Source organism: Drosophila busckii, chromosome 3R, assembly GCF_011750605.1.
Source record: "Drosophila busckii strain San Diego stock center, stock number 13000-0081.31 chromosome 3R, ASM1175060v1, whole genome shotgun sequence".
NCBI lineage: Eukaryota > Metazoa > Arthropoda > Insecta > Diptera > Drosophilidae > Drosophila > Drosophila busckii.
Genome location: NC_046607.1, coordinates 819,525 through 835,915, shown reverse-complemented (window position 1 = coordinate 835,915; position 16,391 = coordinate 819,525). Strand labels below are relative to the sequence as shown.

General features: G+C 41.6%; 2 protein-coding genes across 2 annotated transcripts; one reads left to right on the top strand and one right to left on the bottom strand.

Moving 5' to 3' along the window:
* The first annotated feature begins 5,998 nt into the window (after positions 1-5,998).
* On the top strand, positions 5,999-8,606 carry LOC108601818. Its single transcript, XM_017989754.1, has one exon. It carries the CDS (start codon positions 6,081-6,083, stop codon positions 8,199-8,201), a length of 2,121 nt encoding a protein of 706 aa, XP_017845243.1. The 5' UTR covers positions 5,999-6,080; the 3' UTR covers positions 8,202-8,606.
* Positions 8,607-10,313: 1,707 nt separating this feature from the next.
* On the bottom strand, positions 10,314-11,310 carry LOC108602412 (probable low affinity copper uptake protein 2). The gene has a single exon (XM_017990525.2). The coding sequence runs from the start codon at positions 11,145-11,147 to the stop codon at positions 10,395-10,397; it is 753 nt and encodes a 250-aa protein (XP_017846014.1). The 5' UTR covers positions 11,148-11,310; the 3' UTR covers positions 10,314-10,394.
* Between the last annotated feature and the right edge of the window lie 5,081 nt (positions 11,311-16,391).

Below are 16,391 nucleotides of genomic sequence, written 5' to 3'. Positions count from 1 at the left end.
GCTTTAGCTCTTGTGCCAAATAATTTTAGCCATGTCATGAAAATACTTCACAAATTCCTTCACGGTGTGCAGCAGCATACATTTTAATGCAAAATGTGCTCAGACAAAACTTTGTTGGTTTGCAGCAAATGCCCAAAGCTAACAAACTCACATCGCGTATACGCAACGCACGCGACGCAAAGTGCATTTGTTTGTACAGAGCGAACAGCTGTCTGCAGATGTCGCTAACTAAACTCAACAGCAACACCCTGTGCTCAACAGCTGCAAGCTTCGTTTGTCGGCCGACTAATCAAAGTAGTCAAAGACCCAGTGTCAGTTTACAGCTACAGCTCAACTGCGCCCAGCTGCAACAAAATGCTTGCGAAGCAAGACGTAAATGTTTGAGCACATGTGGGTGTGACTGCCTGGGCGCCTTTATGGGCTGCCTGCTGGTATCAAACAGTCGCTTTGATATGTTGCCTGCAACTGATGGCATTGCATTAACTTAATACAACTTTTATGCCCTGTCTCTTGTCGCTTTTTTATAAGCTAGTGTAGCCTCTAAAGATTAATGGACAGCTGAACTGATATATGAGCTGTGTATTAGATTAAGCGTGTGAACCAAAGGTATACCCAACATCCGCATGCATTTACTTTTGAAGCTATGGCAGACATTCTGGCCATACAAAGTACTGAGTTGCATCAAAAATGCAAATTCTTGGCTATGTAATATCAGTCGCTTTACAAGCTTTGCCTGCAATTTGCAACACAGTTTGGGTTTGATTTGCAAGCTACAGTCATTGCTTTTAACTTGCTTCCTGTGTTGGCATTAGCCTTTGGTCCTGTCTAATGCAGTTAGTTGAAAATGCCCGCTGTTAGTTGCTAATGAGGCAATTGAGTATACCAAACGTTGTCAGCAACATTTACAATGCTAATGCCACAAACTGATTTTTGCAACAACAACAACAACAACGACAAGAACTGCAGCGGCAACAGATTCATTTTGCTCTGATTATGCCAGTGCAGAGCGGAAATGAAATACAGCTAAAACTTACATACATATATTTTATAGATAAAAGTCGGCAGCAGAAGGAAGTGCAGCTGGGCCAAGGCAATTACGTGCACATCACTGAGCTTACATGAAAATGGCGCAGGTGGCCAGCTGCCAGCTCCTGGTTACCAGTTGCAGCTTCCTGTGCCTGACCTTTCGCAATTGCTAGGAAAAAAGGAACTGAACAAAGCTTCATTTTGTTTAAATTACATTTTTAAGCAACGCCAACAATTTGTCATAGGTACACTTTCTGTTTTTCTAACCTAGCAAACAGTAGTTCTATCACTACCTGGGGCGTGTTCAGCGCTTTAGCTTTGTTTGCATTTCAAATTTTGGCGCGTTGCATATTTCATAGAGTTTTGGCTGTTGCCAAAGTCCAAACACAGACATACACACACACACACACACACGCATACACGCTGTGCAGTTGGCTGTTGCCAGCTGTCAATTGGGCAACTACAACTGCTGCAACAACAAGAGCAACTCGCACTAATGCCAGCTGCTGTTGCATATTTCATGTTTAATTTCAGTTAGTGCGCGGCATGTTGTGTCGCTCCTAGCCTGTGCCCGTGCCTGGCTCGACAGCATAACTTTTGATCAGAAGGAGAGCGGGATAAAGAGCTGGAAAGGCTGTCAGTGTCCCTGGCAATTATTTGACTAGTGCCAGCGAACATTTCGTCTAGTTGGCTCAATTGTTAGCAATGTGTTGCTGTTGCTGTTGCTGCTGCTGCTGCTACTGCTATCAATGCGTGAAGCATTGCGTATGCTCTTTGCATGGCTGCGAGCTAAAAGCAATGACAAATTTGTAGTTGTTGCCATATATCGCTGTTACCTGTTGTGTGTAGTTGCAACTTTTTCGCGTCGGTTGTTTGAGTAGTTTGGCCAATAGTCGAGTTGGCTTCTTCAGTTACAAAAACTGTTTTTACACATATCATAATTTACGGCAAGCATTTACTAATTCCCTGCACAAACGAATTTCATGCAGTGTAATCATTTGCCGTAGCTTTTACTTCAGTAAGGCTTAGAACTTTTTGTTGCTGTTGCTGGTAACATCAGATTATGCTTTCTGAGCAGCTTTACTCAATCCCACTGTGTGTGTTGCCTTTGCTTTAACCCCTAAAGGTTTACTTCATACTGCAATATATTTCGCTTTCGCTTCATTTAACATTTGTTAAGCATTTTTTGGCGCTTGCAACTCGCCAAGCGAAAGCAAAAACACAAGCAGGGAAAATATTTGTTTATATAAAATAAAATTCGAAAAAACTGTTCAGCAAATACTCTTAAGTAAAATATATATTTATTTTATTTATAAACTAAATTATATATTTTAAATACAACGATACTACTTAGGTTTGTCTCCCTCCTTCTGATAATTACGATAAGCCTAACTCAAAGTTATCGACACCAACGATTGTAATTGACTATATCTTGGCTATTGCCACTAAATCTCCTACTAGCATATATTTTTCAATTGTATTAAGCAATACACTCTTCGCTTTATAGAGTAGCTACTAAAATAAGCAACTACCAAAAAACTAAGCGCTGAGCTCCAAAGCCCAAGTGGCATTTTACAATGTTGAGCAGTCGCTGCGCGATGAGCAAAGTAATACAAGAACACACACAAACATACATACATATGTATTTCAAAACTATGTACAGCGGATGTTGGGCGGTTAAGTGAAATTCAATAACGCATAAAATAGCAAGTCACTAAACCCACGCATTCAAGGACCTTGACTTTATGCCTGCGCCAAAGCAGTTCGCCGCAGTGTAAGTAAGTTTCTATATATTTTATGCACACTTACTCACACACACACACGCACACACACATACGCATACATGTGCTTACATTTATGAGTAAGTATTTTGTGCACTTGAGCATAATTTGTTGGCAGCAATTCATAAGTTAACAAAGCGTCCTAAAAAATTGTTTTTGGTGGCTCATTTTTGTTTGTTGCTGGGCTTTTCTTCTCTTTTGTGTTTAATGCTTCACAGATTGCTGCAAATAATTTGCAACAGTTTTTATAAGCTTTAAAATTCATATGTGGCAATCTAATAGGCTGGCAATTTGATAAAATGTGCTTTTTACTTTGCATGTATTTGCATTAAAGTGCGCGCTTTATCAGCGTGCCTGCCAGACGTGGCAGATTAACTAAATATGCATATATTTTGCATAAAAAATATAAATAAAATAAAAAACACAAACGCACAGCAAAAAAGTTTAGTCAACAAGTCGTTGGACTTATTGCCTGGCACAAATTAAATTTATAAACAAAAGGCGTTCAGCAAACAGAAGACAGTCAAGCACAACCCAAAAAAAAAAAAAAATAAAAAGTGAAGAAAGTTTTGCATTTGCCCAAAGCCCCTTGGGCGTCGTATACATCCAGCTTAAGAGCACATGTTGGCATAATTCGTGTTGCTGTAGTTGCTTTTTTTTGTTTTTTCTGTTTTTTTTTTGTTTTGCATTAACATTAACCAAAAACTGTTGAATGAGGCGTATACGACGCACACGCCTCGAAGTAGGCTTTAAAAAATGTTTCACTTAAACGGCGCACTCGTCGGAGTCGAGCACATGGGTTTTGGGATTGCGTGTATGGCAATGCAAATGGTGCTGCTGCTGCTGCTGGGTACTCTTCAATAAAAACAAAATATGTGCGTACATGCCAAACAAACATAAAGTTGGTAGCTCGTTAAATTTCGCCAACGGGGTAAAAAGGTAAAAGCGTTGGCATAAAGCTAAAAAGCATATGAATCTGCGCAGGATACAAGCAAGTTTCACTCAACGCATGTTCCGTATATAAGTCCCAATGTGCTTGTGTGTAAAATTTAGAGTTGTCAAGCACTGATAAATAAAGCAACAGTTTCGCATTGAGCTTTGCCTACTGGGCTTAGCCGCTGGCGCTCATAGATAAGAAATACATACATATGGTGGCTTGCACTATAAACTTAAAGCAGTCTCCCTCTCTCTCGCTCTTTTTGAACGCGTACGTGATGCCATTAAGTCAGACACGCCCACCAGGCAGCTTAACAGCGACTGCCTTAACATAAGCCTGACTTGCGGTGCCTGCCAAAGTCAACGAAAATGGCGTCAAGAGCGCACATTTCCATACAAGCACACACATACACACAAATAAAGCTATAGATATAGCGCAAATGCTGACTCAGTGAAGCGCAAATCGTTAAGACAAACAAGGAAATCAAAACAAACGAACGCGTCCAAGCGCAACACACACTGAAAGCATAATTTGAGGACGGACAACAGATGGGCAACTATTTCATAGATATATGTGATACACTCGACCCTCGGCAACAGAAATATGTATATACTACATACATATGAAGTTGGTTCCAGCAACTTGTTTGTAGTCTGGGGCGTACATTTTAATTTATATATTGATAAATAACAATGTATAAATAGTTTTAAAAATCTGCATATAGAACTAAATGGAAGAAGCCAAAAAATTAAACCAAAAACTATTTTATCTTTAGTTGAAATATAATATGCGGCTCACTACTTGGTGTAAATTAGATTAAAAGTGCTGCAAGTTATTTTACACGTAGCCTTCAATAACATTTTGTTCAAACCCGTACAGCAATAGCAGCGAATATTTATGGCAGATCCACAGACAAAGCTGCACTTTAATTTCATTGATATATGCGTGTAACGATAAGTCTACCTGACTATGCAGCTGAGCCTATATCTATTATTAACATCTAGTTGGGATGGCAAAAAACACATGGCAATTGTCTCATCGCCAGCTGAAGTAAAGTAAGAGTAAAAGCGAACCTAATGTCTAGCGCTTGAGGCTAAAGAGGCCTAAGCCGGCTCGGGTCATTAACATAAACAACTCGGCAGGCAGTCGCTCGGGCAGTGGGCGGGACTAGGCAGTTGGCACGTGTCGAGAAGCAGAGATAGAGCGAGCGAAATGTGACAGGAAAAAGGAAACTAACAAAAGCTCTTCACGCATGTATAGTGGCCAGGGGCTGGTGCTCCATATGAATGCTGGCCAAAACTGTCAACCAGGCAGCGCATAAATCATTTTAGAGCCAAATTATATGTATCATATATATAGTATAATTTATATATTATATGTGCCCGAAAATAGTGGCAACGCTAGGTCGTGCTATATAAAAGCAATGTGATGTCAGCAAATGCCTTAAGCTGTCACTTTCTAAAGAATTTAATTGACAGTGCAAAGTCATAAATTATAAAGCAAATATTATACTAAGTAAATGCCATGCGCTCTTAAATATTAAAGCTTGCCTGGAACCTCGGTTAATTGTAAACTTTCTTGCTTCAGCTTTGGCCTGCGGCAAAACAGGACGAGAGACAAACAAAAACATGTTAAGGACACGTGTGCGTGTCCTGCAAGCAAACTGCTTGCGTATGTGTGTCTGATTGCGATGCTGCTTGCCTTTCACTTTCGCTTGTATTTGGTTTGCTAATAAATTAATGATGTACTTCTGCGCTTGGCTGAAAGCAAAATGACAACAAATTGTCCCAAACGCTTAAGTGACACTCGCACACACGCAATTTATAGCATTTTTATTGCGCAACCACACACACACACACACACACACGCACACACACTCAAAGCCAATGATAATTGACATAAGGCAAAATGCTATTAAAAGCCAGTCCAGTTGGCTGCTGCTTTATGGCAAAATTGTCAGAAAAGCGTCACTTAGAATATTGAATATCGTCGAGTGTGAGTGGGATTGAGACACGAAGAACTGCTTGAGTCTTGGATTAGTTTATTAATAGCACTCATTGTAATTGATTATTGGGATTTTTAAGTCTGTGTACATAGCTTCAAAAATTGACTAATTTTATATCGTTTTCATTCGCTAATGAGCTACCGAATAATCTAGAATTAGATATTTGTGTCAATGTAGAATATATTAAAAAAAAAAAAACAATAAGAGTCCCTGTGAAATTGTTACGTTCGTGTCATGAGCACAATGACATGAAAAGCAAGGGGGAAGTGAAAATTTGTTCGTTAACTGTAAATAAATTTCTGTTAATTGATTAAAGTCATAAACATACAGTATGCAACTAAAAGAAGATCCTGCGATAAGGCGACAGCTGCTGTACATACATGAGCTCATGCTGGAGCACATTGGAGCCAATGCAATGGAGCGCAGCATGCACCCAATGTGGTACCGCGTACTGTCGCTGGAACAGAAAAGTGCGTCCTGCTCGCTGCATACAGCGCTGCGCGATGACATAGAGCACGAGAGTACACATCGAGTGATGCGCCTGTTGTCGCGGCTAGGAATTGATCCACGCCCGCCCAGGCAGGAGATGCGGCAGGTGATACGCATGAGCCGGGGCAGCGATGTGGCATTTCTATGGTTTCTCATGGAAATGTTTTACAAGTCGGAGGATCACGGTAAATTCTACACGTTCAACGAGCAGATTATATTGAGCAGCATATTCTGGCTAGACTTGAGTCCAACACTACTTGAGCTCGATCGTGTGCTACCGCTGCCAAATGAGTCCGCAATGGAGCGTCTCAAACAGGCGCGCGCGCTGGCCAAGCAGCGACGCCAGCGGCTGTCAGTGCGTACCGAGCGACTGCAGCGCACGCAATCATTGGCAGACTTTGGCGGCTCACCATATTTCGAGCTGCCTTTGATGCCCCGTCCAAGGCATGTGCAGCTGCTGGCAAGTCCCGCCGCGCGGCCGGCGCAGGTGGGTAAACTGCTGGGAATGACCTCGTCCATCACAATGGGCAAACGTTGGTTTGGCAACTTCAACACCAGCCTGTCCGAGCGTGTGGCCAAGCCAGTGCTTTACCAAGAGATTAATAACATAATTGAAACGTTGGCTACACTTCAGCTGGACTCCGAGAAGCTGGAAAGCATGTGTGCGAGCCACAAGGAAATCAGCCAAATAGAAGAGTCGCTGCGCCAGCAGCTGGCGTATATCAAACGGCAGCAATTGTTAAAGCTCATAGATGTGAATCGAAAGCCACAGGCGCATCGACGCCAGCGCATCCTAAAGCAATTAAATGACATGACCAAAATTTATCAGCGCAAGTTTCATGCAATGGCAGTCAGCGTGCGCCGCAAGGCAATCTGCACGGAGCTAAAGCATCCGGACTTTATATATCTGGGCATGTTCCCCGATGGGGATGTGCCGCCAGCTTGTTTGCAGAGCAGTCCCAAGCGGCAGGAAACGCTGCAGCTGCGCTCGAAATTGTTTGATGAATCCTTGCCACAGCAGGAGGCAAGTAGGCCACGTCCTAGCAGCGTTTTGAAGTTTTTGCAGCTAGGCGGCGGTGACGCTGAGCTTCGGCTGAGGAAGGCTAAGAGTCGCGCTGATGCTCGAGCTCAATGTCTGCGCCGCATTGCAAGTTGCAAATACTTTCAACTTGGCAACACCAGAGGGAACTACAATTTCAACTATTGCAAGCTTTTTGGGGACTGTGGAATGACACAACAGAATCCGGAGCAGCTGCGTCTGAAGCAGGCATTTATCAAAGCTTTAGATGACGATGTGGAGTATCTCAACTCGGTGCGAAACTTGGAGCACAGCGGCTCGGCAGCTTCATTGGTGGATCGGGCCGCTAAGCGCATTTACCGCGAGCACAGCGAGCTCTATGAGAAGGACTACGCCATACTGCAGGCAGAGCAAGCTGAGGTGGAACCGCCGGAGCGCTTGGACTTTGGCCAGCAGTACTACGAGGCGGATAACTTGCCCATGATGCGTGAAATGCTGCAGCGAGGCTTGCAGCGGGTGGCACGTGATCGCCGCTATGTGCTGCCCACACTGCCGGACGTGCATTTGGTGCCGCTGCTCAACGAATGGATCTGCGCACGTTATGGAAAACGCTACTCACAAGCGGAGCTCAATCGCAGCTATCGCAAGAGCCAATACCTCATGGAGCACTTGTCCGTCTTACTCAATCGTCAGATTGTTAACATTAGTGCCGATCTAGCTGGCAAAGAGAGCAGCAAAGTGAAGCTCACGGGCGAGCGCTTCAAAAGTCAGTTTGTGCACTCTATACTGGAGCTGGGACGTGCGTTTCGTTATGCCATGCAGCCGCAGCACTGGACTAAGCACACCTCCACCACCTATTATGCCTATATGCCAGGCCATGCGCAGGATGTGGACTTTTGCGGCACCAAATCGTCTGCACGCCGACGCAAGCCATTGCCGCTTTAATCCTTGTCTAAATTTGAATGTTGCTCATGAGATGAATTTCCAAAATCAATTTACTGTAATTGGTGTTGTTCTTGTAAACACGAATTAGTCGGTACGATTAAATTCGTAAATAGAGCTTACACTAAAAATTTTATGCATGCATGCTTGTATATCCGTTTCCGTTCGCCCAGAATGTTGCAACGGCTATTACATTTCTCCTGCACACGCAGCACAGTGGCCGGCACATCGTTAACAGTTTCTGCGAAATGGATAGATTCTGAAAATTGAAGTAATAGTTCGCTTCAATCAGCTACTGAATACAATTAAAATTTAAAGGTTGCTTCAATTAAATTTGTTCGCATTTGGATACAATCTTAAATTAATCTTCGATTAAAGTATAAAACCAGCAACCAATGCTACGCTACTCCGAAGTATTTTATTGATGTAAAATTTATTAAATTGATTGAAAAATTAGAAATATATTTTATTCAGTCAGAATATTAAAATTAAAAGTTTATTTACTATCCAAAGTTACAAAGAACAAGACGCCCGCTCTTTTATTCTAAACATATGCTGGCAAAACGATCCACTGTGCATTTGAGCCTTCTGCTATGCAGTATTGCTTCAGACTCGCCACCAAGAAAGATAGATCAGTCTCATCAAAAAGGTCAGATAGTTCAAGTTTCCATTAGAAATATATGCACCATTTTGTGAGAAGCTTTAGTACTTGTAATTAAAGCGAGATGTGTACAGACCTGATTTAATTTCCTACTAGTGAAGTAAGTGTTGTAAGTATTATAAATAAATATTGTTATTGTAGGTATCAGTCAGTTTCTTAGGTTTTAGGTAAGTCAGTTTTATTTCAACCATAATTATGATTTATTTATGTATAAATTACAAAACAAAATATAAGAACTGGAGATATATTGTTCAAAAAAGTATCCTTCTACGTATTTTAATTTGTTGATTACGTCCCTGGAAATTCTCTTTCTAAAATTCTAAAATTCGCCACCAAATTCGCACATTTATTTTCGTTTGAAACGGACTGCTCTACTTTTATAAATGATGATATCAGTAAAAAATCAATTGGTGGAGATTGCGCAATGTTTAATTCAATTAAATAAGAAGGAGCCTTAAAAGGATATCCAACTTAAAAGGCTTACTTCCGGATATGGGATAAATTAAATTTTTTTCCGGTTGAAGAAGTTTTCAAAAGGACAAATCTAGCCGGAAAAAGGCTAAAACGATGGTGCACTGAAACATATAAATTTATAGTCTGCAAATTTATCTAATTATGTATTATTGTTAAACTGATGAATATGCGGTTTCTGGGCCTTTGTTTATTTTTTCCAGCTCTGTATGCATAATGAAATCCAAATTCATGTACGCTTGTGGTACTCAACAGCTCTGGATACAGTTTGACTGGATTTTGCGGTTGCAAGTTGTTTTCATGTGCAACAATGCGTATTAAAGCCAAATTACGTTATCCGCTTGGCAAACGGCAGCTTATTAAAATATTAATTGAATGTGAGGCAATGCCGATAACAATGCCGTAAACAAGGTCAAAATGTGACCCAATCCCCAACCCTTGCCCGCCCTTTCGGTAATTGCGCCACACATACAAATAAACGCCTCTTTTTCGCTCGGTGCGATTACCTGGACGCTGGGCAGCGCACGTATTTATTGGCGAATATGCGGGTGATGCTCGTAAAATGGCCGTAAAGCTACAAACACAAACATATGCATGGATAGGGTCCAAGCATATACGACTGGCGTATACGCTGATATAAAGTAAAGCATCAGTCTCAGGCTCAGTTTGCTGCAAAATACATTATTTTTTATGCACAGCCCACAAGTTGTTTTTCTTATGGCGCATACGCCTATTTGGCCACTCAACAGGCAAATGGCAACTGGCAACTGGCAACTGGCAGCAGCAGCAGCAGCAGCCGCCACAAAAAGATGCCAATTTGCAGATGTATGCAGTCATTGTTTTATGGGCCATAAACATTAACAATTAGCCTAGCGGCAGGCCCAAAAGCAAACATCCGACGGCCCACAACCCACCACCCACCAACCACAGCGAACAGAACAGTGAGCGAGCAACAACCAGCAGCAGCAGGCAGTTATGATTTTTATAACTTGGTTTAATTAGAAAAACACATTAGCACAAAGCAAGCGTATATATTAATGGAGTTGTTTGCCTTTGGCCCGGTTTCAGTTGCAGTGATCCTGGACGCTCTCGCTGAGCACAAAGAAGATGAAATAGCCAGCGCCAGCGCCCAGTATGACGGCGAGGCAGAGCCAAACGTTAAAGGTCATGAACACAAGCATCAACAGGAAGGACACGGTCACCTGCAGCATGTGCAGGAAGGTCTGCAGAAAGTGCATCTTGCATAGCCAGGCGCGTCGCTTGGGCATGCACTGTGCCGGATTTGTATCCTTAGGATCTGGCGCAGCTGGCAATTGTGATATGGAGCTGGGCATATCGAGCTGCGATGGCATTGGAGTCATTGCCGCTATTGGTGTTGCGGCTACTAACTTTCGAAGTGGACGCACTGTGCGAGCAACCGCGGTGCTCCGACGATTTTCACCGCCCTCCAAGCGTTGTGTGGGCCGTTTGGACAGCCAGTGACGCAAGCACTTGAGTCCCTCGTACAGCACGGCCACCACGAAAATTAAGAGGCAGGATAGGGTCATAGCCAGCGCCGTTTCTGTGCGCCAGAACTCAAAGAGTATTGTCTCCTCAGCGCCTGCATGAAAAGCCATTGCCATGCTGCCGCTGTGCCCATCATGCTGCATGCAACGTGCAGAATGCGAATGACCTGCTGCCTGCTGATCTGCTGCTGCTGCTGCTGCTGCTGCTGCTGTTGTTGTTCCTGTCGACTCCACGTTTCCATGCTGCGGATGCTCATGATGCTCATGATGCTCGTGCTGCTGCCGTGCGGCGCGATATAAAGCTGTATGCATACGAAAACGGTTACGCTCTGGGTGCTAGTGCTGCTGCTGTTTGTTTCGTGCACGCATCTCAATTTTTCGAATTGCGAGCAGGTTGTGTGTGCGTGTTTGTGTGTATTTGTGTTGGAAGTATAGAGCACGGAAAATAACAAATAATAAATATGTGAACAAGCAATTTATGTTAGGCCAAGTAGGTTTCGAATATAAAACTCGTTTCTGTTCTTTGTCAAATTTCAACTGTCATTAGCCTAATTGAAACTTTGCACAGGCAGATCAGCCAGCTGCTCCAAGTCAATGCAGTTGCTGTTCTATCCGTAAATAGAAGAGAAACCCATAGCAGGCTGTCAAATTTTCCTGCGTTAATGGCGGCCATAATTTATTAGCTGTGGTCTCCATGCATATTAATAAAGCTTCAAGTAGAGCCAGCCTCGAAATTATGTTGGCACAGCTAACCGACAACTCACAGACAACTCACTATAAACTGAGCACGAGCTGGCCATTAGATTGTGTGTAGTACAACAGATTAATCATACGCCGTGTTGTGCGGCGCTGCATTAATTTATGTGCAGGAGAGTCGCTGATTGCTGAATATAACATTGGCATTATACTACATATCAACGAGTACGTGCAAACATCTCATTTTCATAATGTTGTTGTTGTGCCCGGCGTGTAAGCGTTAAGTGGCGCACTTTGGCCCCGAAGGCGTGCAAACGCAACACGCTACGTGAGCACTGGCATTAGTGCTGGCGTAAAAAATGAATCGTCCGTTTGTCCCAATTGGTATGTGCCGCCGCCCACAGACTGCTCATTAACAGCAGTGTTTTGTTCCGGCGCACATTAATCATTCTACAAGCTCAGCACCCAACTTGAGGCCAAGGCACATTGCCTTTTTTTATGTGCTCTTTGAATTGCTGAAACAATGCCGAAGCTGTCGAAAAAACTAAAAGAAAAACAAAAGCTCAGCGCCGCAGCAGCTGCAGCAGCAGCAGCAGCAGCAGCAGAAAGTGCTGAAGAAAATAAAAGAAATCTAAGCAAAGGCTGCAAATGTTTTTTTTTCTTCCGATGGCTGCTAAAAGATTTCCGTTTCCGTTCACATTTCACTGAAATTGAGCGCAAAGCGAGTTTTAATACACTCTAAAAGCGTTAAATGCCAGCGAGCATAGAAAATATGTCAAATTTAACATCCTTGTCATTAAATAGTTGAGTTGATTCAAAGCAATTATGCTTTTATCTATATACCTATTGCTCAGCAATTGTCTTCTTCAGCTAAAGCGTTAATCATGCGGCTTTTAATGGGCGCCAAGGTCCACCCTGTTCCCTTGAGATACAAAAGCTTGGCGCTCCAAGTCTCGTTACGCTGCTGTTCACTTGGGCGTACATCAATGGACAAGCGACTGCAGCTACAGAAATTAAATGAAATAAAAGAATCCCTATTGTTCGGTCTATTCTTGTTTGGTTTGTGTTGCTCCGAGACTGCGGCTGACGACACGCAGAGCGTATCAGTAACCTGCCCCACATTGCTGCAAACGGTTTTCTTTTGGAGTTGAACATGAAGCCTTGCGTGTAATCGCGCTGCTAAGTCCATTTAATCAACTTAATTTTGTACAAAATCTCAGATATTTCACTTGGTTTCTTCTATTTATTTTCGGTGACGCAAGCGCCCAAAGAACAGCAAACACATATTAAATAACGCTATATGCTCAGCAATTACACAAATTCCAAATGTTGTGGGCATCGTTAATTTCTAATTCTCTTGTAATGAAGCCGTTGAGCCTGTGTGTTTGCTTTGCGTGCAGGTCCTTCCACATTCCCAGCATGCGTGGCAATTTTCCTTTGCTGTCATTGCCGAAGATGAGCAAAGAGCTATACAGTAAACGCTGCATTATAAATGCTGTTTGGAAACTTTTTCAGGCATCATTAAAAAATTTGATAATTTTGAATGCAATAAGATTGGAGTTAATTATTGTATAATCTTTATCTTTGTTGTTTCACTTTTTTTAACGTTGAATAAGTCTATTTTATGTCAAGATCTGACAAGTGCGAGTTGCCAGCAATGTTACAACTTTTAGTTTAAGTAATTATAATACCAGAGAAATGAATTTATATATTTGATATCTCTTTTTTTTAAGTTCTGGTATGTTATAGTAAGTTTACAGTTTATATTAATAAGTAGCAACAAATTTGAAATTTTCTGGCTCCATTATGATTTGATTGAATTTGAAAATAGTAATATTTAACTTCAAACCAAAATGTATAAAGTTAAGCTTTGACTTAGCCGCCCCAATTTATCTTAATGTGAACACTTTATTGCTGCAAATTTGATTATACAATGTGCCTCAATATAGAATTTGTCGCCTTCTTTAGAAACTTAAATTAAATTTGAGAACTTGCTAAAGCAAAAGTCTTTGCCATGGCCAAATAGCTATCATTGGTAACATAGCTGTGAACTATCACTCACTTAGAAGCACTTGAGCTTAGGCGAATGAGGCACTCAAAATAAATTGATGCCAATTGAATCTATTGCTACATGCTGCCTGCAATTTGTATCGCTTTCGTGTATGTCTGTCTGTGTGTAAATTTAAGCCATATGAGGGAACACAATGCTTAGAGCCTGTCCGCTGATTAATGGCTAAGTGCTTGTTAGCACTTCATGTTCAGGGCACACCTATCGCCCCCAGGCGCTAACAAAACTGACAACTGCAGACATTTTCATAAGCGCATTTTTTCCAAGTGCTTTGGCTCTGAGCGCGTTGCTACGCGATGTTTCATAAACGTCGCATTAGTGTCACAAAAAAGAGCAAAAAATATGAAATAAAAATGCCAAAGTGGTCATAAAACTGCAGACTTTAGTACTCAGCATACTAGTACTATGCGATGCGATACCAACAAGCGCGGCGGTAATTTTACTGCAATCGTCAGCTTGCTACTGATTTTTGCTATTTTTTGTGCAGTCTATATTTTGCTTTTGTTGTTGTATTTCTGGGAAATAGCCTGCACAGCAATTTGAATATAAAATCCGCTTAGCTGCAGGGCGCAGTATTGCCGAAAAACTCACACACACACTCACACACTTACCCATACATAATGTGACACACACACACACATATGTAAGTAGCTACATATATATGCAGCTTGTGGGTGGCATGGCATGCACGTGTGTGTGTGTGTGTGTGGGTGTGTGTGTCCTTGCTTTTTTGCCGCCATCCAGTCTGCCAGGCAGTGCTCATAAAGTGGCATTGTAACATGGCTGGGGCTGGGCAACGACTGAGTGTAAAATCATCATTTATCAGCAAGAACAACAAAAGCAACAACTATGTATAGGAACGGCAGCCAGCAGCCAACAGCAAGTAGCTGGCGCCGGAAGATCACTTTGTCATTGTCATACCCTTTTCGAGTGCGGCACCACCTACGCTACATGCAGTCAGTCCGAACAGACACTCGAATCTCATCTCATCCACTTGGCTGCCTGCTTTTGGTTAAGTATTTTTTTCCATGCTCGCTACCCAAAAACTACGAGCAGTTCTTGTTGACTATGGAAAATCTCACACAGTTACTTCTACATTTGCATGGCAGCCTCGCCTTGTCTGTTTTCAGCAGCGCTTTTTGTTTGTTTTGCATTTATTTTTCGTTGTTGCCATTTGGCATTTTGGGTTTGTTTCTGCACGTTTGCTCAACTTGTCAGGCCTTCTAGCCAGAAGTGCATTTTTTTATTTCTCTACATACATACTGTACATGCGCTCAGCCTGTTAAGCTGTATATGCAGTTGACATTCTGCTAGACAGCTGCTGACGCCTGACATCTGCTGTAGCTCTTTGCATTTCAAAGTTTCTGATTTAACAAATAATATTATTTTATTTTGCAGTGGAATTGGACAACAATGTGTGCCTGAAGTGCCCGTGTCTGTTGCTTGTTATCGCATGAGCCAGGTAAAAATCTGGAAAATTTAATAAATACGGTCCAAGATGAGTTTAACAATAAATTCGAATAGCAGAATTTACATTATTGCACACATATTTATTAAGAAATACTTATACACAATCGCACATACATGTGTAGGGTTTGCTTACTACACATATTTATAATATTTAATCGGATTGTTGTAATCACAAACTTAAGTAAAATTAAATCAAATTAAACTGTTATTCCAAACTCTTATTCACTTGTATGCAATACCCAAAACGAAATCAATATTCACTCTCTGTCTTTCATCTCAAAAATCTTTCTATTTTAAGCTGTTGATTCTTATTCTATACTAAGCTGGTTTTGTTACGCCCAACAGGGTTCACAATAAACTCACTGTCACATATTATATTAAAGATATGTCTCTCTCACTCTTCAACATAAAATACTGATTCTCACTCTAATATTATCTTCCTGGCTCCTCTCCGCTAAAAACAAACTGTCGCTGGATAACAAGGTGCGAATTTACAAGTGCATCTTAGCTCCGAGCTTATTTTACGCAATACAGGTGTACGGTATCGCAGCGAAAACACACCTCAACAAAATACGTGTTCTGCAAGCCAAGACGTTGAGGAGGATCTCAGGAGCTCCATGGTACATGAGAACCGCGGAAATCGAGCACGACCTCAAAGTTCATAAAATTGGAAGAATCTAAGCAATTACCAAAAAATATACGGAGAGACTTGGAGCTCATCCGAACAGCCTAGCTAGACGCCTAACGCCGAGTCATCGCGCAACAATCAGGAGAAGACTAAAACGACACCACCCTCAAGACCTGCGGGCTCGGGTCTTGACCAGATGATCATCAGTAATACCATAATTAAATTCCGCTTATATCCTCAATTTATATTTAGTTTATATGTATTATGATTCACTGCTCATAATTATTCTTTTGTGATTATATCCGATTTGTTTAAGTTGCCCAGTCAGGTAACAGTGCACATATCTTTGTTATCATTTCTTTATTATCTCAATAAAAAAAAAAAAAAATATTATCTAAATATATGAATACACATTTTCCAACATACATCTTCACTATAAGTTAAGAAAGAGACTCTGGGTGAAAAGTTACTCAGCTCTTGCAGAGGCAAGATGATAGTCCTTTTGAAAATCAGCTGATTGAATGAATAACCACTGCCCTGATCCTACAAGCGGTCGGGAGATATTGCATATTTGCCATATACAAAACAGCTGTATGTTTCAGCTCGAGTAAGGACTTTTGGCTTTGGAGTCGTATACAGGGTAAGCTCTTGTACGCCAAAAGATATTAAATTTGTAGTGACATTTATATATATA

Coding starts and splice junctions, on each gene's coding strand:
- LOC108601818 (XM_017989754.1), top strand. CDS start 6,081: ATGCAACTAAAAGAAGATCCTGCGATAAGGCGACAGCTGCTGTACATA.
- LOC108602412 (XM_017990525.2), bottom strand. CDS start 11,147: ATGCATACAGCTTTATATCGCGCCGCACGGCAGCAGCACGAGCATCAT.